Here is a 27,837-nt window from a genome sequence, read left to right as displayed (position 1 = left end):
GGCTCCTCTGTCCATTGGATTCTCCAGTCAAGAATACTGGAGCGGGTTGCCATGCCCTCCTCCAGAGGATATTCCAACCCAGGAATCAAACCCGTGTCTCCTGCACTGCAGGCGAATTCTTCACTGCTGAGCCACTGGGGAAGCCCCGTAAATGACCTGCAGACACAGAGCAAATACATAGATAAGAGACAATTCCAACCCTGATCTGTGTAACTTGACAGCTCATGATCCATACTCTGCCTCCTTACAGAGGCCCTCAAAATATTCTCTACCTACTTAGTAAGTGTATCCAATTTCTTTATATATCCCTCAAGGACAGGGGTCATAATTTCTTATTCTATGCTTCTTAGCACCAATCACAGTACTAGATAAATAAAAGGCACTCAGATATCTTCAATTATCTGTAAATTCTGCAGTTTAAGTCAGATTCTTCAACTTCATTATCCTATACGAAAATCATACTCATCATTTCTATAAAGCTGTAATTTGTGCAGCATAAACTGACACTGCTCTTAAATGAAAAGCCAACACAGAGCTCCCCCACCGCCCCACACAAACTACATAAGATAATCAGTAAAACACGCTGGCCAAGGTCATGAGTCAACACCACTTGAATGAATGCTGCCTATCACATTAGGGAGAAAAAAGTCCATACAACAGAAAGTCTGAAATTTGTTGGAGAAAGAAGCCATAAAGAAAGCGGTGGAATGGTGTGTAAGCAGCTCCTTAAGCAGAGCCACCAGGAACAAACTCTCAGCACATCCCAGATTCTTTAAATGAATAACTACCAGCAGGATCATCGCCACATGGGGGTTATGCCAGGCCCTGCCCTCTCTCTCTCTCTCCTTCCTCTTCCTCCCCTTTCCACGCTCAGCTCAGGCTCAGGGGGCTGGGACAGCTGAAGAGCTAGGATGTGCTACTGAGCAGAGCTCAAGGGACTCTGAGACAAGCTCAAGCACACACACAACACAGCCACAACAAGCTAACAAAGGCACCCACAAGAAAACGCACTGAAGGAATGCTGCAGGAAAGGCTTTCCAAAGACGAACCCCCACCTGGGTTCTCATGAACTCACCTTCTCCCTCTGCATCCCACGCCCTGCCTCAACAGGGACTCTGACCATCTCTCGCTCCTTGAGATTTGCAGAAGTCTCCTCGCCGCCATTCACACACCATGCCCACTTCCACACTGCTGCCGGAGGTTGCTCTTAAACCGCCAACCCTGAGGTGCTCTGCTCAGTAACTCCTCAGCATAGCAGGCAGGGCCCTCCAGGATGGTGTAGTCACATCTGTGAGCCATGTGGAACTTGAAAGCATCATCTAGCAAGGGATTTGCCTGAGTTCAAGAGCCTTCCCTGTACCAACCCAACTCACCATCATCCTCTAAAATCAGCTCAAGGATGAGCTATTCTCTGAGGCCTTTCCTGACTCAACACCCATCCATCCACTCGAATTCACTTCCCCTAAAGTACCTGGACCTCTTTACTGTACATCCACGCTTCCATGTCCATCTACATGTCTTCACTGCAAGCCTCTAAAGGAAGTATATTATTCTCACTGCCAAAAACACATTAAGGCCTTCTTAAGGTCTAAATTCACACTGCAAGGTCAGGATAACAAAAGTGGTGGAGGAAACTAAGAGGAGCTGAACAAAAGCAGCTGAGATAAAAGGAAATTAAAAAGTCCAAATGAGGAAAGGTTCTTTCTTATAAATCTGGAGACAACGGCTCTATAATTCTTATCGTTTCACATTCTTAAGAAGGAATTACGGGACTTCCTGGTGGCTCAGTGGTAAAGAATCTGCCTGCTAATGTGGGACACAGGACTTTAAACCCTAGTGCAAGAAGATCCCATATGCTGTGGAGCAACTGAGCCCATGTGCCACAACTAATGAACCTGGACTCTAGAGCCCACGCTCAGCAATGAAAAGCCCACACGCTGCAAGGAAGAAGAGCCCCCACTCTTTACAACTAGAGAAGAGTCCACACAGCACCAAAGACCCAGCACAGCCAAATAAATAAATGCATGTGCGTGCTAAGTCACTTCAGTCATGTCCAACTCTTTGCAACCATATGGACTACAGCCCACCAAGCCCCTCCACATGGGATTCTCCAAGCAAGAACACTGGAGTGGGTTACCATGTCCTCCTCCAAGGGATCTTCCCCACCGAGGGATTTAACCTGCGTCTCTTATGTCCCTTGCATTGGCAGGTAGGTTCTTCACTTGATCTTAGCCAGAAGGCCAAGAAGCGATTGGCAGGTAGGTTCTTTACCCTAGTGCCACCTGGGAAGCCCCATATATAAATAAATTTTTTAAAAGAAGAAGGAAGAGGAATTATGAAGTCTGCCTTATGTACTTAATGTTTCTAAAGTAGAAAAAGGTTCCCCGTCCCAGCGGAAAATGAACAGACAGAACAAGGCAAAAAGCCCCCCTGGCAGAGGCATGTGCTCAGATACATCAAAAAACAAAGTGCCCAAGAGAGTGTGGCTGGGTATCCAACAGTACAGCTGCAGCTTCTAAATGTCTAACAAATTTCCCAGCACTGCCTGTACACTCCTGCCTTCAAGCATCTTAACACACACAAGCATTTTCACCTGCAGCATTCCTGCGAGTTTCCTCCTGACTTGATTGCAATCCTGCACTTTAGTGACACCCATCTTATTTTCCACTCAGCTTATCTTCCATAATTTGATTACACAACTGCACAGGAGTCTGACAAACTGCTAACATAATTTCAAATGAGAGTGCATCTCTATTAATTTATGGATATTCAAAACCTTTCATGATCATTTCAAAAGATTAAACATATTTCAAAATTTGTCAACCTTTCTATTTTTTTGCTCAGTGTTTCTTCTTAGAAAAGGTCGGTAAACATCATGAAAAGCACTTTAAAACATGCTATGAACAACATAATCAAAAATAGCTTAAATCCCCACTAGGGAAAATATAAAATAATAAGTAACACATACACTGTGCTGTGTAGCCAGTAACACTCCTGACAGTTCAGTTCAGTCGCTCAGTCGTGTCCGACTCTCCACGACCCCATGAATCACAGCACGCCAGGCCTCCCTGTCCATCACCAACTCCCAGAGTTCACTCAAACTCATGTCCACAGAGTCGGTGATGCCATCCAGCCATCTCATTCTCTGTCGTCCCCGTCTCCTCCTGCCCCCAACCTTTCCAAGCATCAGAGTCTTTTCCAGTGAGTCAACTCGTCGAATGAGGTGGCCAAAGGATTGCAGTTTCAGCTTTAGCATCAGTCCTTCCAATGAACACCCAGGACTGATCTCCTTTAGAATGGACTTGTTGGATCTCCTTGAAGTACATGGGACTCTCAAGAGTCTTCTCCAGCACCACAGTTCAAAAGCATCAATTCTTCGGCGATCTTCACAGTCCAACTCTCACATCCATACATGACCACGGGAAAAACCATAGCCTTGACTAGACGGACCTTGGTTGGCAAAGTAATGTCTCTGCTTTTTAATATACTATCAAGGTTGGTCATAACTTTCCTTCCAAGGAGTAAGCGTCTTTTAATTTCATGGCTGCAATCAGCATCTGCAGTGATTTTGGAGCCCCCAAAAATAAAGTCTGACAGTTTCCACGGTTTTTCCATCTATTTCCCATGAAGTGATGGGACTAGATGCCATGATCTTCGTTTTCTGAATGTTGAGCTTCAAGCCAACCTTTTCACTCTCCTCTTTCACTTTCATCAAGAGGCCCTTGAGTTCCTCTTCACTTTCTGCCATAAGGGTAGTGTCATCTGCATATCTGAGGTTACTGATATTTCTCCCGGCAATCTTGATTCCAGCTTGTGCTTCTTCCAACCCAGCGTTCCTCATGATGTACTCTGCATATAAGTTAAATAAGCAAGGTGACAATATACAGCCTTGACGTACCCCTTTTCCTATTTGGAACCAGTCTATTGTTCCATGTACAGTTCTGACTGTTGCTTCCTGACCTGCATACAGGTTTCTCAAGAGGCAGGTCAGGTGGTCTGGGATTCCCATCTCTTTCAGAATGTTCCACAGTTTATTGTGATCCACACAGTCAAAGGCTTTGGCATAGTCAATGAAGCAGAAATAGATGGTTTTCTGGAACTCTCTTGCTTTCTCCATGATCCAGCGGATGTTGGCAATTTGATCTCTGGTGCCTCTGCCTTTTCTAAAACCTGCTTGAACATCTGGGAGTTCACGGTTCACATATTGCTGAAGCCTGGCTTGGAGAATTTTGAGCATGACTTTACTAGCGTGTGAGATGAGTGCAATTGTGCGGTAGTTTGAGCATTCGTTGGCATTGCCTTTCTTTGGGATTGGAATGAAGACTAACCTTTTCCAGTCCTGTGGCCACTGCTGAGTTTTCCAAATTTTCTGGCATATTGAGTGCAGCACTTTCACAGCATCATCTTTCAAGATTTGAAATAGCTCAACTGGAATTCCATCACCTCCACTAGCTTTGCTCGTAGTGATGCTTTCTAAGGCCCACTTGACTTCACATTCCAAGATGTCTGGCTCTAGGTCAGTGATCACATTATCGTGACTATCTTGGTCGTGAAGATCTTTTTTGTACAGTTCTTCTGTGTATTCTTGCCACCTCTTCTTAATATTTTCTGCTTCTGTTAGGTCCATACCATTTCTGTCCTTTATCGAGCCCATCTTTGCATGAAATGTTCCCTTGGAATCTCTAATTTTCACAACAATGCATCTAATCCTCTAAGCAGCCAATTTAGTGGTGTGAAGCTGAATAAAAATGAGGTGCTTAACCCATATCTGACATTCAACAAACCCCTGGAATGACTACTGTACGAAGTAGCTCCATTGATCTGGTTAATTGCTACAGTAGCAAATTACAGCCTACACTACTTTCACTTTCAAGGCTCTTCAATGGCAGGACTGGCCTTGAAAAGGCTGCATGCAATGCTCACTCTGACTTCAAAATCTCCATGTGTGAATACACTGCCACCCTCAAAAGCTAACCAGTTTAATAAACTAAGGTTTTTCAGTAGGCCGGAAAATATGGAATTCTGAGGAAGACAAAAGAATCACCCTTTTGATCAGTGTGCTCCATACCTGCTGAGTATTCTTAGACACATGACTGCCAAGTCAACTCAGTAAAAGTATTTACAACTGGGGTATATATTAAAATTTTTGAAAATCCTTCATCAGTGGTGTTCAAATATCACTGAACTCCAGAACCATCTAGGAATCGTGCTGAAAATGCAGGACCCACAGTGTCACTTCCCAAAAGCGCCATTTGTAAACTGATGCCCAGGCAACTGATTCTAAAGTTGGTGCTCCCTGGGCCGTATCACTATGTGGAGAAGTACTGTTAGAGGTATTTCAGAAAATAGGGTATCACTGGGAATTCCCTGGCAGTCCAATGGTTAGGACTCTATGCTTTCACTGCAGGGGACCAGGATCAATCCGTGGTCAGGGAACTAAGATCCCACATGCCACCTATTGTAGCCAGAAAAAAAGGAAAAAGAAAACATGTTATCACTGAGTTCCTAGCTTTCTCAATCCCAAGTTTGAACGGGACTGAAAAGAAAAATCTACAGCATCTCTGTGTGAGGATATCCACACACATCACCCACGAGCACATTAAATCACAGGGGCTGCTTTTAACAGCGAAGAAATTTTAATGTTCTTTTATTTCTGAAAACAATATGGACCAAGGCCATAAGTATAATAAGACCCAGGAAAAGTCAAATTCTAAAGTTAAAAAAAAAAAATCATTACCACTGCAATGTCATAGCATCTGTTATACTAAAGTAAACCCACCCCAAGCCTTCTGGTCTAATTACAGATTCTATTTACTTCTTATAGGGCTTTTTCTGTGTCTGATGAAAACTGAGCCATAAAATAATTGAGACAGGGATTTAGAGATTTGGTACAGCAAACCTCCTAATAAAAATGGCACAAATGGGACTCTTCTTGCTGTTGTTACATATTAAATCTTATTTGATCAATTTTACTGTATTCCAAATTACAAACATAAGGTAGAAGGTTGTAATTATAGTGTTATTGATTTGTCATTAACTTTTAATCAACCTGCAACTACAGGGAATGGTTATTACAGCAGTGCTCCCTTGTTTCTAAGTTTCATACGCTTATCATCACTACAACAAAGTAACTGGACACATTTAATGCCAACAAATATATAGTATTGCTTGTAAGGCATCTGTTTGCAACCATAACTATCTTATATTAGCACAAATGCATTACAGAACAAGGACTGCACTAAACTGTATCTGATTTTCTCTAGGTCTCTTTATACCTTTCTGACCACTGACAGCTATACGTGTTTTTTACATTCTATTCCTTTTTATTTTACCTATTTGTTTCTCCTAAATTCATCTGTTTCTTTCTCCTGCAGCGACCACACTTGGCTGAATCTGAAACCGAAAGCTGATGCTCTAGGAAACAGAAGCAGATGACTAAAATAGAAAGGCAGCAGGTACATTTATTGGGAACACTGACACTAATGCCTTTAGGAAGTTTACCAAGAAAGTTTAAAGATCACAGGAGCGCAAGAAAACCATTTCACAAGCTCCACAAATGGAATAAGCTTTTTAGCATACTAAACTGTAACTGAATTTAAAATCAAAGTCAACATCAAGCCATGTTTCACCAGTGAAATCCTCAATCTATATACCTGCTGCTGATCAGTTCACATCTTAAGGTTCTCCTGGCACCCCAGACACTATAAAAAGGCATCTGACACACGGCTTTACTACCTGAAGGACCATGCAAACACTATGAGACACAATACATATAAAACTATCCTAGAATTATTTATTTCCAGTCTTACAGACACTTATTTTCTAACTCTGAAGCCTACTTAATTCATCTCTTTGCCCAACAGTTCACACACAGAATATTACATTTAAAAGGTTCCAGTTTTTTTTAAAAAAAAACACCAATGACAGATACTAACATATTAGACTACAATATTTTCTACAGATCAAATATTGTATCATTAATATGACTGACCTAACAGCTCTCCTTTGCCCGATTTGATTTTAACGCTTTATATAATTTTGGTAACTCTAAGAGAAATTTTATAAACTGAAAGTCTATCCTCCAACATGGCAAATCCAGTTTCAAGCACAGTGGTCCTATGTGAAATGAAAAAAAAAGCAGCCAAGTTCTTTGTAAGGCTTGCTCTCAGAACACACTACAAAATATAAGCCAAGTGTTGAATTTACAGGAATATATTTAAACCAAATCAAAGTAACAGGCAATTCTAAAACAGCGGCAACAGCAGTCAGGACAGAATTTTTACAAGCTGAGAGACAATCAAACTCTCTCACACTTTGTTGTTCTTTAGTATATATATGTGAAAATAACTGCATGCAATGGGTTCTAATGTCAGAACATGATCACAAAAACATAAGCCAAGGATAATAAGTTAAAAGATTTTTTTAATTACATATAAATTGCTTTTAAATGGCAGACTAAACTAATTTTCAGGCAGAATTCAAGTCCTGGAGTCTTTACTTTGAGTAAGAGTGGGGGAAACGAAAATCCCTAGAAACTGTACACAAATTGTCCATAAATGCAGCTTACTGGACACTCACAGGTTTCGTTAGCTTCCTAAAGGTGTCTCTAACTCATAAAGGAACTACTACTTTATGCTCTTTACTACTCCAAAAAGTAACATGTTGTTAGTCCTATCACACTTATAAGTTCAGTAAATTATTAACACAATTTTAAATCCAGAGTTGGCTTGGGTTCTACAAAATTATTTGTAAACCAATGTCAAAAGGAAGTTTTATATAAAACACTTCCGTGAATTTAATGTCTTTTGAGCTAACTTCTTTCAACATTCTCTTCAAGGAGAGATGTTTATTAAAGGTTCCAAGTACGCTTAAAAAAAAATAATCTTTAGCAATTAGGTGAACTCCATACACATCCATTAGACCATTCCTGTCACTGTGTTCAAATCTTCTATGGTCTTAACAATTTATGCCTGCCTGGTCCTAGGACTTTTATAAAGTAGATGTGACTGTCACCAATGAAGATAATAATTGTACTGATTTTTCATTATAATTCTGGCAATTTTTTGCTTTATATTTTGAGACTATGCTGTTTAGTCCAAGTTCAGGTTTATTACATTTCCCAAGAGAATTGTTCCTTGTATCAGTATACAACAGCTTCTCTTGTATTTGCTTTAAGTCTTTTTTTTGGGAGGGGGGCTAATATTAACATTACTATCCACTCTCAAGTAGCATTTCTGAATCAGTGAGGGCTGACCAAAGGAGTAGAATCACTAAGAAAGGTAAGAATAAGGAGTTATCACAAGGATATGAACAATAGTTGTGAGAGCTAATCAGGCAGTTCATACAGATCTGTTGCCGCTGCATGGAAAGTTGGGACAGAAATTTAGAACACAGGCAATCAGGAAGGAAAGATGGGTGTGAAATGGAGACAAGCAAGGACAAACTGAATTTCACATTCTCCACCACCAATCTCAATGCTCTTGGTGTCCTATAGTACCAACCAGCATCCTTCACCAGAGCCCACACATCTGACTCAAAACTTAGAGATGAAGAAGAAGATCCAGTGGGAGGTGGAGCAGCTTGAGGCCTGGCTTGCTTCCTGAAGCCAAAAGATCATTGATGAGGTGTATGAACTGCAACTGTTTCTGACCCCACACCAACCTTCTGAGCATGAACACAAATGCTGTGTCACTTTCACCTTCAAAATGTTGTGCAGATTTCTCCTGTAGCCAGGCTAACCTGGAACCCTCCTGGAAAGGGAGTTCTAAGAAACAGTTCTTGCTCAATTATGCTGACAACAAAAAGCCACCACAATTTACATGGATATTTTCTTCTATTTCTTTAATTTTATTCCTTCTGTATAATTATGTTTGAGGTATGTCTCTTGTAAATAACATATATCTGGATTCTTCTTTCATACGATCTAGATTATCTTTCAACTACCATGTTTAATCCATTTACATTTATAGGGATTTAAGACTTTCATAATTTAAAAAAGAATTGTCTTTTGAAAATGAAATGAAGTAATATATATACTGAAGATAATTCATGCTTTGCATTTCTGAAGTATGTTATACACATTACTTATTACTTACCACTTCTCCAGCCGAGGCAGCCAACATATGTGTCACAGGCATCAAATATGAAGAAGAATCAGTGTGCAAAATCCATTTCACATATTCATAGGTGACAAAAAAGGCAGCAGCTGAAATGTAAAACAAACCAGTCTTTCACAAAGCTTAAATATCTATGCAAACTGTGACTATGTTTCTCAAAAAAAATTACAGCTCAGTTATTAACTTATGAGACAACAAAGATAATAAATATTAAATATGAATAATATAAATATAAATATTTATAAATATAGTTTGCTTATATTTACAAATATTTCAAATATAAGTAAAAATAATAAAGATATAATAATAATATGTACTCTTCCCCTGCCATCTCATCACTCTTACAGATTTCACTGAGCCCATGTTACACGTTTGACCTTGGACTTACAAAAATGCAGGAGACATGATCCCTGCTGCCATGAGGAACCCTAACAGCTAACCTGGCATTTACCAATTTGTACTGACAAGTCACTTAACACTTTTTAATATGAGTTTTAGAAAAAGATATGAATATCCATGATCCAAAATATCTTTACATATGATCATAAAATAATCAACTACACTAATTTACAGACAGGTTAAAACTGCAAACATATATCCCAATAAAACACCTATTCCATTATATGCTTTATTGCTGGATACTCAAAGTAACCATGGCTACTTTTTACTACCTCCATTCACCTTTACTTTAAGAAAACAATCAACTATTTAATTAAAACTGAAAATCAAAACCTCTAAAAAGCTACCCCATCATATGAACTAACCTTAGCAGCACAGGAACGCTTTTAGACTTGCCACATACTGTTAATCAAAGATGTTTATAGGTCACAGAAAAGATTTGGCATGAAAGATAAATACATGGCAAACTCATCCTTCAAAGGTCATTTAAACATATCATAGCAAAGTCTGAAATATTCAGGAAAAGAGTTTGAGAGTGAAAACCAGTTCTCCACAGTTAGTCAGTAAGCTTGTAGCAAACACTCCTGAGCAGCTAACAAACAGCAGGCCAGAAGAGGCGGCACACTGTCCCTGGACGAGTAAGGACTAAGCAGGCAGCTGTATTTAGTTAATGCAGGACCTAATTCCCACCTGCAAGTTATGAGGCTGGTCCTATTTTGGCCCACCCACTAAATGGGCTAGAACATGCCCAATCTCCGGGGTCTAACACCTGATGATCTGAGGTGGAGATGATGTAATAATACGAGAGATAAAGTGCACAATAAATGGAATATGCTTGAATCATCCCAAAATCATCCCCCACACACACCCCTGTCTGTGGTAAAATGGGTCTTCCATGAAACCGGTCCCTGGTGCCAAAAAGGTGCCACTGGGCTAGAATATCACCAATCGAATTCAGTTCTAAGTTCCACCGACTAGACATTGCACCACCCACCCCCATCCCCCATGAGTGAAAACAAAGCAAAACAACTGTGGTTTCTCTACATTCCCTTCTAAACATGTACGATGTATGGATCTTGACTACAGTTCTTTTCCTCTCTTCTTGCAGCCCTCAGTCCCTTCCACCCGCTGCACAATACGTCCTCAAAAAAACCTACAGTAACTGCTGTATGTTAAAATGGTGTATTGTATTCTGAAGAGAACTTGAACCAACAGCAAAAAATGTTTAAAGTGCTTCATAAAGAGTTTCAATTCACTAAAAATTTGCAGAAAAACAGCCATTTCTGGAATGCTGGCACTCTGACATTTTATCCAGCCTCTCCTATTCAATGATATTCTGTGGAGGGCAAAGTAAAGCAGTCCAAGAATATCCACTTTCTCAAACATACAGAAATTCAAAACCACGTTCTCTATGTAAACTCCTGCTCACAAGAACCTAAACCAGTCCTGTGAGCTTAATGGAGGCCCATATATCCTGCAGATCATCACTAATACTTCATCTACCAACAATCCCTACATAATATGTAAGAGAGAAAAATTAATTACAACAATGAAAGAGACAAGGTAAGAAGGAGTACCCAAAAGATAGGGATTTAGTAACATTGATATTTCTTTGCAATTGCCTAGTTCAGAGGTTCCCAAACTTGTCTGCATATTAAAATTACCAGGGATATAATTTTTTTTTAAAAATCCAAAGCCCAGGCCACACCTCAGACCAACTAAATTCCATACCTCTGAGAGTGGGTCACAGGCAGCAGTACTTTCTTAAAAAAAAAAAAACAACTCACTAGGTGATCAGGTGACTGAAACACAGACACATATAGGAACCAAGCCAATCCCCCACTAACAGAGCTATATTTGGCATGGAGTGCATGCTAAATGGTGACTTGCTGTCATCAATTACTGAAAATTTAGGCATAAAAGAATTGAGTGGGAAAGTCGCTCAGTCATGTCCAACTCTTTGCAACCCCATGGACTATACAGTCCATGGAATTCGTCAGGCCAGAATACTGGAGTGGGGAGCCTTTCCCTTCTCCAGGGAAAAGAATTCAAGGATAACCTCGAAACAGTTGGCTATTCTAAGGATGGCTCGGGGAACGGGAAGAAAGGATAAACTAAAGGACCAAAAAGATTTGCACTACAAATCTTTATGTGAATACTGTGCTTTTTTCAGATGGACATTTCAATGTCAAGTTAACAAGAAAGAATTTCTAATGAAATACACTGGGAAAAAGAAAGCAAACCTTAGAATTTAAGAATCTTCTGTCAAGTTGATGTTTGGTAGAAATCAACACAATACTGTAAAGCAATTATCCTCAATTAAAAATAAATCAAAAAAATTAATTTTTATTTTTTATAGAGCAGTGGTTTTGTGAGTGTGTGTTTGATGGCAGTGGTTTTCTGTTTGCTCAGTTTGAGTGCCAATCAAAGCATCAGTAAACAATTATCAAAATAAGTATCTTAAAAAAGAATATACCAACAGGTGGATTAAATAAAACAAGTTCACCTCCTCCATGAGACTCCCCAAGGCAGAGGTTACTGAGGTCAGCTTCACATCTGAATCACCTGGGAAGCTACTAAAACTCCGGATACCCAGGCAAAGCCAAGACCAGTTAAACTTCTCACATCAGTATTTTGTAAAACTCCCCAAGAGATTTCAACATTCAGGCAAGGCTGAGAACCACCGCTCTAAGGCATCACAATCAATTAGAGGAACACTTTCAGGATTCTAACCAGGAGTCCTACCAATGAAAACCACTTTTAAAAGACTGCTCGTGGTTTTGTTTTGTTGTTGTTGTTGTTTACGATGGCATCTCTAGCACCAATTGAGTCAAAAATAATGGAGTAATGAATAGAAAACAAATTCCAAGTATCAACTACATTAAACATAAGGAATTCTATCTAGGGTTGGACCACATATTATTCTGAAAATAAATCCCATTAGCTGGGCTTTATACAAAGCAATGATAATATCAATATAATTGTTACCATTAGGAAAGGATCCAATAGCAGTAGAAGGAACTCCAGCGTATACTCCATAAAAACCACCGGCCTTATAAAATCCTTGGGGGCTCTGCAGCCTGGTTTTAATGGTATCCAGAGGAAATAATATCAAATCAACAGAGACACCTGCTACTCCGCCAGCCTTAAAAAAAAAAAAGTTACAAAAAAACAATAAGCTGCCATTTGAGGGATGGGGATAAGAAGGTAGTTTTTAAAGCATATTTCTTTCAAACATGGTTTTAAACTTCACCAGACTACTTTGGTATAGTCAAAAGACCTCCCACCTAAATCTACAGATTTGTCCTGGGAAAATAACCATTACTGTGCTATAGTTTCAAACTGTAAATTTTATATTATATATTCAGTTTTAAAGAAATGTTTAATGATTTTTAACAATTTCAAAATTAATTTTAAATTAATGATTTCACAGGATTCAAAAAAGTAAAATAAATAAACCTCAGAAAAATAAAGAGTTCAAAGTCTCCTTCCTTATCCTGAAAAACTGAGGTAACCACTTTTACTGGTTTCTTATTGTATACACCTAAGTCAAAAAGGAGAGTGAAAAGGTTGGCTTGAAGCTCAACATTCAGAAAACAAAGATCATGGCATCTGGTCCCATCACTTCATGGGAAATAGATGGAAAAACAGTGGAAACAGTGTCAGACTTTGTTTTTTTGGGCTCCAAAATCACTGCAGATGCTGATTGCAGCCATGAAATTAAAAGACGCTTGCTCCTTGGAAGGAAAGTTATGACCAACCTTGATAGTATATTAAAAAGCAGAGACATTACTTTGCCAACCAAGGTCCGTCTAGTCAAGGCAATGGTTTTTCCCGTGGTCATGTATGGATGTGAGAGTTGGACTGTGAAGAAAGCTGATCGCCGAAGAATCGGTGCTTTTGAACTGTGGTGTTGGAGAAGACTCTTGAGAGTCCCTTATACTGCAAGGAGATCCAACCAATCCATTCTAAAGGAGATCAATCCTGGATGTTCATTGGAGGGACTGATGCTAAAGCTGAAACTGCAATACTTTGGCCACCTCATGCGACGAGTTGACTCACTGGAAAAGACTCTGATGCTGGGAATGGTTGGGGGCGGGAGGAGAAGGGGACGACAGAGAATGAGATGGCTGGATGGCACCGACTCTCTGGACATGAGTTTGAGTGTACTCCGGGAGTTGGTGATGGACAGGGAGGCCTGGCGTGCTGTGATTCATGGGGTCGCGGAGAGTCGGACACGACTGAGCGACTGAACTGAACTGAACTGAACTGAAGTCACTTTAGGTATATATACAAGCAAATATGAATACGAGGAACTTCCTGGACATCTAGTGGTTAGGCCTGTGTGCTTTCACTGCAGGGGACACAAGTTCCACCCCTGACTGGGGAAGTAAGATACTACATGCTGCGCAGCCAAAAAAAATAGCAATAAAAAATAAACAAGTAAATGGTAAATTATTTTAAATATGAATATGTATTTTATTTTACCTTTTAAGTAAAAGGTGGTTTGCAGCACTGCTTCATTTGTCAGTTCATCTCAGTATTCTTTACAAATCATACCAAATGTTATATTTTTGGCATTTTTAACTGAGTAGTGGATCTGCATTTTTTTAAATTGTTTTGAAATTTCCATTCTAAATGCGTAATGTTGCCTGTGAATCTAGATCCACATTTTAAGAATCACATATCTGAGGATTCTTGATATTTTCTCTATTTTTTGTATATTGGAAAATTCCTTGATAAATTTTAATTTAAGGGAATAAATGAAAAAATTGAGCTAAATTCCTAGAGGGCATTAAACCTGACCCAAACGCACCATCTCCCAAGAGACACCATGTTGCTTTAGGGAAGGCGCACTTTAAAAACTGACTGAAAACCAAGTCTGCTCCTTGTGATTACAGTAAAGCATAGGTAGAATAGGACATTTAGAAAACTGGTTACAGCTTAGTCAAAGCAAAAAGAAACTCAGAAAAACAGAAGAGAAAGGTCAATACACAAGGTCTAAAGGTACCATTTACAGACATGAATCAACACCATTTTATAGCAAGTAAACGGAAGAATTACAAAGCAGCAATATGGTTCCTATTCAGTAAATTTTAAACTGAATTGCTAACTTTCCTATCTTTTGGACTTTGAACTATGTGAATATATTACCTATTCAAAAAGTAAAAGCAGACATTCAGTTCAGTTCAGTTGCTCAGTCGTGTCCGACTCTTTGCGACCCCATGAATCACAGCACGCCAGGCCTCCCTGTCCATCACCAACTCCCGGAGTTCACTCAAACTCATGTCCATCGAGTTGGTGATGCCATCCAGCCACCTCATTCTCTGTCGTTCCCTTCTCCTCCCGCCCCCAATCTTTCCCAGCATCAGAGTCTTTTCCAGTGAGTCAACTCGTCGCATGAGGTGGCCAAAGTATTGGAGTTTCAGCTTTAGCATCAGTCCCTCCAATGAACACCCAGGATTGATCTCCTTTAGAATGGACTGGTTGGATCTCCTTGCAGTCCAAGTCACTCTCAAGGGTTAGTACCTAGCAAATACTTTCTGCTCTACTTGCCATGGATGATAAAACCACTGCCAAGAGTTCACTGGAAAAATGAAATTACTGGGATGAGAAACAAAATCATCTCTGTTTTTCAATGAGCTGCTGCTGCTAAGTCGCTTCAGTCATGTCCGACTCGTGCGACCCCACAGACGGCAGCCCACCAGGCTCCCCATCCCAGAACACTGGAGGGGGTTGCCATTTCCTTCTCCCATGAATGAAAGTGAAAAGTGAAAGTGAAGTCGCTCAGTCACGTCTGACTCTTCACGACCCCATAGACTGCAGCCTACCAGGCTCCTCCGTCCATGGGATTTTCCAGGCATGAGTACCGGAGTGGGGTGCCATCGCCTTCTCCATTCAATGAGCTAGCATAGGTCAATTATTAAAAATTAGTGTACACTACCTTGAAAGGTATGACAGAACCATTCAGGCCACTCTGCAAATGACCTAAACAGTTGTGCCAGTAGAGCATCAAATGGGAGTAGGAAAAAAAAAGAATGTGGAATATCTTTCTGGATATAAAGAAATCATCTAAGCCACAGGAAAAAGGTCACAATTAGGAAAGTTAAAAAGAAAAAGAAAAGCCAACTTTTTCAACATTCTTCTCACTTACTCTTTAAGTATTTTATAAATTCAATGTGTAATAAAATATTTTGCCTGCCTCATTTTCTCAAAACACAAGGAAAACTAAAATTCTTGTGAGAATGTCTGATATGACTGATTTCTTTAAAAATATGCTGCACTTCATTCTAATTTTCTCTTTAATCTTAGGAAGGGATTCACAAAGATACTTGCTATCTACTGCTAAATTTTAATCAGTAAGTTACTCTTTTAATCTATTTGGCTGCTTTGCATGCATTGATTCTCCAGCCCTTCTTTCATCAGAATTCTTATATACTGAAAGTAAACGATCAGATTCAATCTACTTATCTTATCTAGCAAATCATGAATCAAGAGCTACTAACTTCTGTGGATTTCAAACTTCTATAACTCAAGTATCATGTAAATTCATGAGACTGGAAAAAAAATACAGCTAAAAGGAATAAGAATACATATATATTTAGACACACAGCAACATGTTTAAGATTTTTTTAAAAACCTTAAACCTTAAGGAATGCTTATAATTTTACATCAAGTCAGCATCAATCGAATCTTAAGGAACTCTACCAATTTATTTTTTTCTTCAGCCTGAGAAATTGTTTTCTTTATGATCACGTATCAAAAAGGTTACCAGACAAAGGATTTGTTTCAAGATTTATGGTAGCTTACACAGAAAATCCTAAGTACTAGACAAAATCCAAAAAGAACATAACACAGATAACCAGCAAGCCTTACCTCACCATAACAATTTATTGAGATCATGATACCATATACAATAGATAACATATAAACCACAATCTTAATTTAAAAGTGTTACAGACACCAAGAGTCTAATCAGTGCTTTGAAATTCCTCTGGAAGTTGAAAAAAGTTAAGATTACATTCGATGAAACCTTTAATAATTCTCCAAAGAAAGCTGGCAAAAACAGGAAAAACAAAAATCACAGCTACTCAACTACAGGACAAAAACCAAACCACCTGTCTAATTTAACTAAGCAAAATGATCACAGGCCCCAAGCCCAGACCACAACTAAGAACACGAAAAACATTAACATGACTTCTCCAGAGAACATCCCTCCCTGACATTCTCGGTTTTCTCCACAGTGAAGTGGCCTCCAGTGACTTTAACCTCCTCAATGCAAAGCTGTGGCTTCCTATGAGGCCTGCCTTCTTCTGCATCCTTCCTTCAGCCACTCTCCCTGCAGCGCTTCTTGACCCTCTACACTAATGGCACAGTTGCCTTGTAAAACAGATTTCCGCGCTCTTCAAAGTTTCCAAAAGCCCTTAGGATGAAAAACAGAATCACAGTACAGCCTGCAAGCCTCTAGAAGTTCGCCCCCCGACACACACTTCTCCACCCCCAACTCCATCATTAACGCTGTGCTAGGTACCTTCTTGCTACCTTGACCTTTTTCCTCTGAGTCATCTGATCTCGCCCACTTCTAGGACTGTGTACATGATGCTCTATAATCCCCCAAGTCTATGTTTAGACCCTCTTGTTCTACACTGATTAGAATTTTAATTCTATAGTTGAGCAGCTGACCATTTCTTCAAAGTCTGTGTGTGTCCCACGAGACTGTAAGATCCATACCTATTTTGTTCACCAATATGTTCCCAGCACCAGTACACAGTAGGCAATGATGCTGCTGCTGCTAAGTCGCTTCAGTTGTGTCCGACTCTGTGCGACCCCACAGACGGAAGCCCACCAGCCTCCCCCATCCCTGGGATTCTCCAGGCAAGAACACTGGAGGCAATAGTAGGCACTTAATAACATGGGGTCGCAAAGAGTCGGACACGACTGAGCAACTGAACTGAACAACTATTAGAAGAATACCTGAATTAATGACTGTAACAAAAGGTTACTAACCCTGTTTGGGGGTGGGGGGGGGTGGTCATTGTCATTGAGTTTTATTTTTTGAGGCCAAGCAGCATGCAGGATCTTAGTTCTCCAAGATGATTCTCTCTCAGTAATACCTCAATTCATTTCTTTCATAGCACCTTATGGTAACACTTTGGTTTGTTTGCCATCAAATCTCCAAGGGCAATCACAGTACCAGTAGGCAGAATATATGGCAGAGAAACTGTTCATGAAATGAATTCAGCCTGAGCAAAACTTTCCTTGAAACTTCTACCAATCAATCCTAATTTTACTCTCTGTAACTACACTTTAAAAAGTATGCATATGTACCATTAGTTAATAAATCCTAAATAAAGTTTAAAACCATGTTTCTTTCCTTAACTGACACCTGATTTCAGCAACTGCTACTGTTGCTGACTTAAGAGACAGTCTTGAAGAGCAGAAAGGGGCACGAGATCCCATGTTACACTGCCTGGAATCTGAGCTCAGACTCTAACACACGTGAAATGTACCTCACTTGTGTGACTGCGGACAAATCATCCAACACCACTCCTCAGTTCCCCCACTGGGAGAACTAGGATAAGACTCCAATTGTTTGTCAGAATTAAACCAGATGCTGTACCTAAAAAGCTTACCCTACTTCCCCACAGAGCAATGCTCTCACAAGTACTGCTGTTATCATCTCCCAGGAAAACACCTTCAAAAGTGGTAAAGCCTCTCTCTGCATCTCTAAAACCTATCTTCCACAGATCTCAACAAATCTGGATTTAAAACCAACGTTCCACACGTCTGAGTAAGATCCCCCTTCCACATCTCTCCATAGCAGGCTGAAAGTAACCCTCATGTCATTTAAGTTAACAATCATTTCCCTCTTCAGCCTCCACCACCAGACCAGGTCTGTCTTGTTCACCATGTTATCTCCCACACCTGCAGAAAACATGTGATAATTGAATGAAGAAAGCCCTCTGGGTCTCCATTTCTCAGGAAAGCTTTTGTAAAGATATTTGTCTGTTTTCTGCCTCTGCCCACTCTCCCACAATGAAAAAACAGACCATTTGTCTGGTTCACCACTGTATCTAGTAACCCCGACTGGACCTTTTTTAAAAATATTTATTGAAGGACATGGGGGGGGGTATTTTTTTTAAGACACATTGATTCTTCTTCTTTCCTATTATACACCATTGACTGCATAGCGCGGCTATTTGGGCTCATCAGTACATACCTAAAGCCTAGAAAAAGACTCAGACGCAGAACAGCCGATTAATTATGAATTGAATGAACGGATACATCATTTTCCAAGAATAAAAAAGATACAGCAAAACAAAACTACAGTCTTGGCCAACAGGTCTGGAAGCGACTTGAGCGTCCTTGAGAATGTTTCATTAACTGCCAAGTTCTCCAACCTGTGGTTACAGTACATAATTAAAGCTTTTCTTTTTCCTTTAGATAAACCGCGGCGCGGAGGACGAGTACAAGCATCCCACCGCTAAACCACTCCTGTCCCTTTCTGGCATACAGGTAGCAAGCTTAGGGACCTGACACAAGCCCCGGCGCGGCCCAGAACCCCAGCGCTTCCTCCCAGACCTGGTGACCGGGGACCCAGGGACGATTCACCGCGCAAAACCGGAAGCAGGTGCTAAGACAGAGAAGACACCACGGGCTCCGGTGCAGGACCCGGCACTCCTAACGCCCTGTACTCACCACCAGCGAGGCTGTGAACCCAGGCTGGTCCATGGCCCCATAGACTTGACCAGGGTTATAATTCAAGGCTGACTAGAGGCGAGTCACGGGCGCCTGACACTGGGCGCCGCCATCTTGGAAGCCGCCGGCACTTCCGCGGCCACGTGAGCTTGAACCACAACAATCACACGTGCAAAAGGGGAAGCTGCGCCAGGAGGAGTGCCGGGATGGAGGGGCGGAGTCTGGAATGGGTGATCTAGTCAAGTCTCGCGACTCTTCTCTGCCTTCAAGTTCGACAGCTTCTCAGTAGGCTAGATGGAGGAACTCTCGCGAGCAAATGAGCCTAGACTGAGAACCTGGCGCAGCGAGCCCCCACCCCCGTGAGCGCAGGGTGAAGCCCAAGCGTTAACCGAGAAGAGGCGTGGCTATAGTGGAAGGCGTGGCCATGGAGCTGCAGGACTAGTTTCTGGGGAGGCATGTGGCTTCCAATGTTATTTCTTTTTGCTTTATCGTTGGGTTTAATCTGTAGAACGGAGAAGGCAATGGCAAGCCACTCCAGTACTGTTGCCTAGAAAATCCCATGGATGGAGGAGCCTGGTAGGCTTCAGTCCGTGGGGTCGCTAAGGGTCGGACACGACTGAGCGACTTCACTTTCACTTTTCACTTTCACACATTGGAGAAGGAAATGGCAACCCACTCCAGTGTTCTTGCCTGGAGAATCCCAGGGACAGGAGAGCCTGGTGGGCTTCCGTCTATGGGGTCACACAGTATCGGACACGACTGAAGTGACTTAGCAGCAGCAGCAGCAATCTGTAGAAATTTTGTCTGACGTTTCCATAAAACAGACTCATCATTATTAACTACAGAAAAGCACTTCAAAAGTTTCCTTCTTGGGATTTCCCTAGTGGTCCAGTGGTTAAAAATCAGTTTGCCATTGTAGGAGACACAGGTTCTATCCCTGGTCAGGGAACTAAGATCCCACGTGCCATCAGGGCAACTAAGCCAGTGAGCCACAACTATTGATCCCACAGGCCACAACTAAAGAAAGCCCAGGTGCAGCAACCAAGTGTCATGTGCCATTAAAAATAATGATTTTTTTAAAATTCCTTGAGTTAAAAATCATCATCCCCTGCTTCTCCCTGTTGTTGTTCAGTTTCTAAGTTGGGTTGGACTCTTCGACCTTAGGGAATGTAGCCTGCCAGGTTCCTCTGTCCATGGGGATTTCTAGGGAAAAATAATGGAGTCGGTTGCCATTTCTTCCTCCAGGGGATTCTCCGGGTTCAGGGATGGAACCGGTGTCTCCTGTGTTGGCAGGCAGATTCTTTACCACTGAGCTACCAGGAAAGCCCCTACTTCTCCTTACGGACAGTTTTTGCACTTAATATTATTCACTTGTTCAGTTATTCATTTGCTCTTCTTGTTAGCTCTGGTACCAGTTGCACACCTCAAAGACCACTTTAAGTACTTAATATAAGTTTCTTGGAGCGGACAGTGACTTTACATTTTTTAAATAAATACCTTCTAAATTCATTGGAAGGACTGATGCTAAAGCTGAAACTGCAATACTTTGGCCACCTCATGCGATGAGTTGACTCACTGGAAAAGACTCTGATGCTGGGAAAGGTTGGGGGCAGGAGGAGAAGGGGACGACAGAGAATGAGATGGCTGGATGGCATCACCAACTCTGTGGACATGAGTTTGAGTGAACTCCGGGAGTTGGTGATGGACAGGGAGGCCTGGAGTGCTGTGATTCATGGGGTCGCAGAGAGTCGGACATGACTGAGCGATTGAACTGAACTGAACTGAACTGAACTGAAGTTTCTTCTATTAAGGGCCAACAACATCTCAGATAAGGTGCTCTAATACAGCTGCTTTGTAAGGTGAGCACCGTTACCATCCTCATTTTGCAGAGAATCCCGGTTCTAGAACTGGTACAGAAGCTGGCCCAAAGCTGCAGAGAACACAGCCCACCCGGGCTTGAAATTTGACTGAATGTGCCCTCATCATCTTTCCTCAAACCCTGCGCTCCAGCCTTAGCAGGCTGTGTCTGCCTTTCTTCACTGTGTCTTTCATACCACTGCTGCAGTCTTCATTCTCTTCCAGTGGAAATGATCGAGAAACGATTAGCAGAAGACCTTTAGCGTTTCAAATTCTGAACATCCAGGAATCTGAGAGTGCCTTACCTGAGCAGTTTTGTTACCAAAAATTGAAAAGAGACCAGAAAATAAATTCAGTTAAGCCTTTACCTGGACTCACGCTGCAGCACAAAGGAGTGAAAACAAGTAACAGGTGCCCTTGCTTGCTCCTTCACAGATGGTGGAGAGGGGAGAGGGGATGGAGAGCTGGTCCTTCGAGTGAGGGTGGGGGCAGATCCCGGGGTTGGGCTGGAGGGATGCTTTGGGTGCTTTTGCACCTCCTTGGAGTTGCTGTCTGCAAGGACCATGTGCAGTACCTAACTTTTGTTCCCAACTCCTCAGATGTGTTAGTTGGGTGTTTGGTCTCTTGTATCTTGTTCATAATTTCCCCTGGCAGTGCATGCGTCAGTTATTTTTAGTCCGTTATAACTTCTTTACTGCTTGAGGAGATGTTTGTAAAGGTGCAGGCACTGCTGAAGAGTCCCAAGTCCCAGGTCCCAGCCAGTAACTGAGCAGGACCCTGCGAGCCTTCCCAGGATAGAGCCCCCAACCCGTTTCGTCCACCTGCCTTCTGTCTGTACAAAAACTTTTCAAAGAATACATTTAATCAGAGAAGTGACAAAATGCAGAAAGAATGGAAAACAGTCAAGCAAGACAAGATAATAATACTTTGGCCATTAAACAGTCAAGGAAGGACCTTTAGTTCTTCCTCACGAACTATAGATAATATTCTAAGTCATGTTCTTTGAGCTGTTTTGCAGATACTGAAACCCCACCAGGTGGAAGAAGTTAACTGTGTGCTGCCCACAAGCAAGTAGCCCCAGACCAATTAGAACCACAGGTTGATGATACTGACTCCTAATTACCTCACTACCAATCAGTCAGAAGAATGTCCATGAGCTGATCACGCCCTATTCCTTAAACATGATAATACTCCTCACTACCCACTCCAGTGTGGGATTCACAGTCTTAAGGGCATTATTCTGCTGTTGCCCCTTTGCCTGGCAAAGCAGTAACACTATTTCACCCAAAGCTCTGTCTCTGAGATTTAATTCAGCACCAGGGTACAGAGGCTAAATTTCAGCAACAAGCCTGTCTCAGTTCAAACTCAGGGTCTCGCTGATAAGACTGCAATCAAGGCATTGGCTAGGGCTATATCTGAAGAGTTGGTGAGGACTGAAGGATCCACCTCCAAAATGGCATCTTTCCATGGCTACCAAATTAGTGCCAGCTTTTGGCAGGGAGCCTCACTTCCTCACCTCATAGACCTCTCTCCAGGATTGCTTGAGTGTCCTTCGCTGGTTTTCCCTATGGTGAGTAACCTAAGAGAGAGCAAGACAGAAACGTTACATTCTGTTGTACAGAGGTAAAAGCTCCATCAGGTATTTCATGATGCCCCTGGAAACCCTTTAGGAAATACAGATATAACAAACATGACCTGGGGCCCCTATTCCATGAAATGCTTACAAAAAGATCCTTTACCAGTTGTGCATGCCTTTTAAATGGAATATTACAATGCATTGTCATTGTCATTGTCACCACATTGCAAGGAGAGTATATACTCAAATCTTCTATTTAAAAAAAAAATGGGAAATGCAATAACTACTGGTTTTCAGAAACACATGAAATTATACTAATAATACTGTTTTCTTCAATTAAATCTATCTCTGTAAGCCAAGTTTATGTTTAAACAAGTTCTGAAATATTTGTAGTATTTATAAAAATAAGACATCAAAAACAATATATCAGAAAACAAATTAGGGGACTTCCCTGGTTGTCCAGTACTTAAGATTCCATGCTCCCAATGCAGGGGGCCCAGGTTCGATCCCTGGTCAAGGAAGTAGATTCCACATGCCACAACTAAGAGCCGATGCAGCCAAGTAAAAAAAAACTTAGGTCCACCTTAGGGGAAATAAGGGACATAATCTTTAACCAGAACTAGGCCCAAGTTCCAAGTTCCTGTTACTGATCTTTATTGAAAGATAAAGTAATAGAATCATTTTCAATACAAATATTCACATATCTCAACCCGTATGCAAAGAAAATACACAACGTAAAAATTCTGTTTTAAACAACAGTCTTATTTTTGAGTGAAGTAAGTCAGATAGAGAAAGAGAAATCTCATATGACATCCCTTATATGTGGAATCTAAAAAGAAATGATAAAACTGAAATGATAGAAAGAGACTCAGAAACTTAGAGAACGAACTTATGGTTTCCCAGAGGAAGGATGTGGGGAAGGAATAGTTATGGGGTTTGGGATGGACACGTACACACTGCTAAATTTTAAATGGATAACCAACAGGGACCTACACCTGTTTAGCTCATAGAACTCTGCTCAATGTTATGTGGTGGCCTGAATGGGAGGGGAGTTTGGCGGAGAATAGATCCATGTATATATGTGGCTGAGTCCCTTCCATGTTCACCTGAAACTGTCACAACATTGTTGATTGGCTATCAGTGCAGTTCAGTTCAGTCACTCAGTCGTGTCCGACTCTCCACGACCCCGTGAATCACAGCACGCCAGGCCTCCCTGTCCATCACCAACTCCCGGAGTTCACTCAAACTCATGTCCACAGAGTCGGTGATGCCATCCAGCCAACTCATTCTCGGTCGTCCCCTTCTCTTCCCGCCCCCAACCTTTCCCAGCATCAGAGTCTTTTCCAGTGAGTAAACTCATCGCATGAGGTGGCCAAAGAATTGGAGTTTCAGCTTTAGCATGAGACCTTCCAATGAACACCCAGGATCGATCTCCCTTAGAATGGACTGGTTGGATCTCCTTGAGGTACAAGGGACTCTCAAGAGTCTTCTCCAACACCAAGTTCAAAAGCATCAATTCTTCGGCGATCAGCTTTCTTCACAGTCCAACTCTCACATCCATACATGACCACGGGAAAAACCATGGCCTTGACTAGACGGACCTTTGTTGGCAAAGTAATGTCTCTGCTTTTTAATATATTATCAAGGTTGGTCATAACTTTCCTTCCAAGGAGTAAGCGTCTTTTAATTTCATGGCTGCAATCAGCATCTGCAGTGATTTTGGAGCCCAAAGAAATAAAGTCTGACACTGTTTCCACTGTTTTTCCATCTATTTCCCATGAAGTGATGGGACCAGATGCCATGGTCTTTGTTTTCTGAATGTCGAGCTTCAAGCCAACCTTTTCACTCTCCTCTTTCACTTTCATCAAGAGGCTTTTGAGTTCCTCTTCACTTTCTGCCATAAGGGTAGTGTCATCAGCATATCTGAGATTATTGATATTTCTCCCAGCAATCTTGATTCCAGCTTGTGCTTCGCTATACCCCAATATAAAATAAAAAGTTTAAAAGAAAAGGACAGTCTTCTTTTAAGTAATAACAAGGTTATGCTTTCCATGTGAGTTTGTGTTTTCATTTCAAATGAGTAAGGAAAAAAAAAACAAGACTGTCCTTTCAATAAATGGCTTTGGGACAGTTAGATAACCATTTAGATGAAAATTATGTTTCATCCCTGTCTCATAATTTACCTCCAAAAACAGTTCCAAATGGGTTAAAATTCTCACTTGACATAATTTGACTATTAAACTATTAGAAGGAAAAGGTAAATATTTTAATATTCTTAAGGTAAATAAACAGGTTTATGCATGAGTTTTTTTAACTAGGAAAAATATTTGGAACACATATGACAAGAATGAATTCTTCATACTAAATAGCTCCTATAAATTAAGAAGAAGGGACTTCCCTCGTGGTCCAATGGCTGAGACCCCAAGCTCCCAATGCAGGGAGCCTGGTTTGGATCTCTGGTCAGGGAACTAGATCCCATATGCCACAACTAAGACCTAGGGCAGCCAAATAAATAAATATTTTAAAAGAAAGAAAAACACCAATATCAATAGAAATAAATGGAGAAACTCACAAAGGAAGAAAAATAGCTAATGAACATGTGAAAATATTTTAAATTCCTTAATAACATCTAAATGAAAATTAAAACAATACAACATTTTTTAAACTTATCAAATAGGCAAAGACTTTCCTAGAGTGTGTTTGTTTAGTCGCTGAGTTGTGTCTGACTCTTTGCAACCCCCTAGACTATAGCCCGCTAGGGCTCCTCCGTCCATGGCAAGAATACTGGAGTGGATTGCCATTTCCTTCACCAGGGATATTCACAACACAGGGATCAAACCCTCGGCTCCTGCCACATATCCTGCATTGCAGGAAGATTCTTTTACCACTGAGCCACCAGAGAAGCCCAAGATTTTTCTAGAAGGAGCATCAAATCAACTTTTCTGGTGAGTGATATGGCAAGATATCAAAGCCCTAAAAATAATTTTTGTTCCTCAATTTTTCTACTTATTCCATTGTACTCTAAGGAACTATTTTTTTTTAATCCATAGAAATATGACTATAAGGATACTCATTTCAGTTTTCCAGAGCAAAAGAAGAATTTTTCTACAATCAAAAATGTTCATCATTGCATGAATGAGATAAGTGGTTATAGTATCCATATGTATCTATTTAAAGCCATGATGTAGAAGAATCTTTAATGATACAGACGGATGGTAAACATAAAAACAGTTGCACAGGTACCTGCCTGGTGGTCCAGTGGCTAAGATTCTGAGCTCCCTATGCAAGGGACTCAGGTTCAATCCCAGGGGATCAGGGAACTAACTAACTTCCACATGCCTCAGCTGGGTGTTCATGTGTCACAACCTGACGTAGCCAAATAAGTAAACAAAAATATTTTTTAAAAAACGTTGCACAAGAGCACTTGCATATGTTGGTTTCTCTCTTTATGCCCCAGCAAATCCACTCTCTATTTTCTCTTCTCTAATTTTCTGTCCTAGAGAGCCGACCCATGGGAATTGCTCCCTAGTTTCCAATATGGTTTGGTCAATGAAAGTCATGGACAGATGTGAGGATTGCTGGAGAAAGAGGTCAGGGTAATTCGTCTCTGCTCCCTCCCTGCGCCCACCCAGTTCCCTCCTGTGGAACAGCTTCAAGTCTCAGCCTCCCTTTCCCCCCTGCCTCTGCATATCTAGGAGCATAATGGCCTCCCACTGTTGTAAGCACTGGCTCCCTCTCTGTACCTTACTGATTTTCCTAACACTGCCCAAGTTTCTCTTCAAAATCCCAGTTGGGTGCCTTCTATTTGCTGCTAGAACTCTGACTGACAGAAGACACTCTAATCCAGTTTTTGGAAACATTTACATATTAATTATCTATTGCTGCAATAACAAACTACCCTAATAACTTGGCAGCTTAGAAACATGTCCCATCTCAGAGTTTTTGTGGGTCTAAAATCCGGAAGTGGCATAGCTAGGCCTGGCTGCCTCAGAGTTTCTCATTACGTTGCAGTCAGCCAGGGCTACAACCCCATCTGACGCCTCAAATGAAGATCTTCTTCCAAATTCACTCACGTGGTTGTTGGCAAGATTCAGTTCAGCAAAGAATGTTGGAGTGAGTGGCTCAATTCCTCAATGTCTGTTGACTGGAGGCCTCCCTCAGTTTCTTGCCACGGGGGCTTTCAATGTGGGAGCTTGCGACACAGTCCCTGGCTTCCATCAGAGAGACAGCACCTGAGACAGAAGCCACAATCTCTAATTACACTCAAAGGGAGCGGATTATACAAGGGTAGACTATAAGGCAGTGACAATCAATGGGGACAGTCTTACAGGCAATATGTCAATATAATTTACAAATACACAGAAAAAATCTGTATGATGACTGGTTATCTTTGGGTACATTAAAAATGATTTCTATTTTCTTCCTGCATTACTGGCATTTCTAATGAATAAATAGTACTGCTGCAATTGTTACCATCATTTATTGTTGCTGACCCTCCAGATGACAGTCACTCACATGATATTCCTTAAGTTTTTTGCCTTTTCCATGGGCCAATTTATATAAACCTGCCTAGATTTCACCAAGCATGAATCAATTATCTCCCATTATTGGATTTTGTTCAGTATTTGCCCCAAGAAGAAGCTCTGGATGTGTTTCTAAAACATACGTTAAAATAATCAGGATGAAATTTGAACGGAATTTTTACATTCTCTGACAAAGATCTCCACTTCATTGGATGTGGGGGAAAAAAAAAGTTGCTCAGTCATGTCTGACCCTTTGCGACCCCATGGACTATACAGTCGGTGTAATGCTCCAGGCCAGAATACTGGGAATGGGTAGCCTTTCCCTTCTCCAGGGGATCTTCCCAACCCAGGGATCAATCCCAGGTCTCCCGCATTGCAGGAGGATTCTTTACCAGCTGAGCCACAAATTATCCTAAAACCTTGTGCCTTGTGCATCTACTGCCCATCAATTTGGCAAGCCTGTCACACTGAAATACAACAAGGAAGAGCCTTTGTTGTAATTGCTCTCCCGTTCAAGTGGCAACTGATAATTATGTCACCTGTGTGATCCCTGACACAGATGACAACAGCAAATGATTTTTCTCAGCCACTCACTACTGAAATTCAAGGACAAATTGAGCTTTTTTTTAATTTTCTCTCTGCAGTAGAGGAAATAATAAGAAAACAG

General features: G+C 41.2%; 1 protein-coding gene across 4 annotated transcripts in view; it reads right to left on the bottom strand.

Moving 5' to 3' along the window:
• The window catches only part of SLC25A26 (solute carrier family 25 member 26), a 164,980-nt gene extending 145,444 nt beyond the window's left edge, over window positions 1-19,536 (bottom strand). For 2 of the 4 annotated variants that reach the window (XM_088831619.1, XM_088831620.1), the window contains exons 1-3: window positions 19,215-19,536; window positions 12,504-12,660; window positions 9,096-9,205 (exon numbers count right to left, since the gene is read on the bottom strand). In XM_088831619.1, the coding sequence (XP_088687745.1) occupies window positions 9,096-9,205; window positions 12,504-12,660; window positions 19,215-19,247 (300 nt within the window). In that variant the 5' untranslated portion in view covers window positions 19,248-19,536. The remainder of the gene's footprint in view (window positions 1-9,095; window positions 9,206-12,503; window positions 12,661-19,214) is intronic. The other 2 variants (XM_055414282.2, XM_088831621.1) reach the window with 2 other exon arrangements.
• Between the last annotated feature and the right edge of the window lie 8,301 nt (window positions 19,537-27,837).

This window comes from Moschus berezovskii, chromosome 24, assembly GCF_049115385.1.
Source record: "Moschus berezovskii isolate FMDL1 chromosome 24, NW_MosBer_1.0, whole genome shotgun sequence".
Lineage (NCBI taxonomy): Eukaryota > Metazoa > Chordata > Mammalia > Artiodactyla > Moschidae > Moschus > Moschus berezovskii.
The sequence above is the reverse complement of the archived record's forward strand: the minus strand, read 5'-3'. Positions and strand labels throughout refer to the sequence as shown.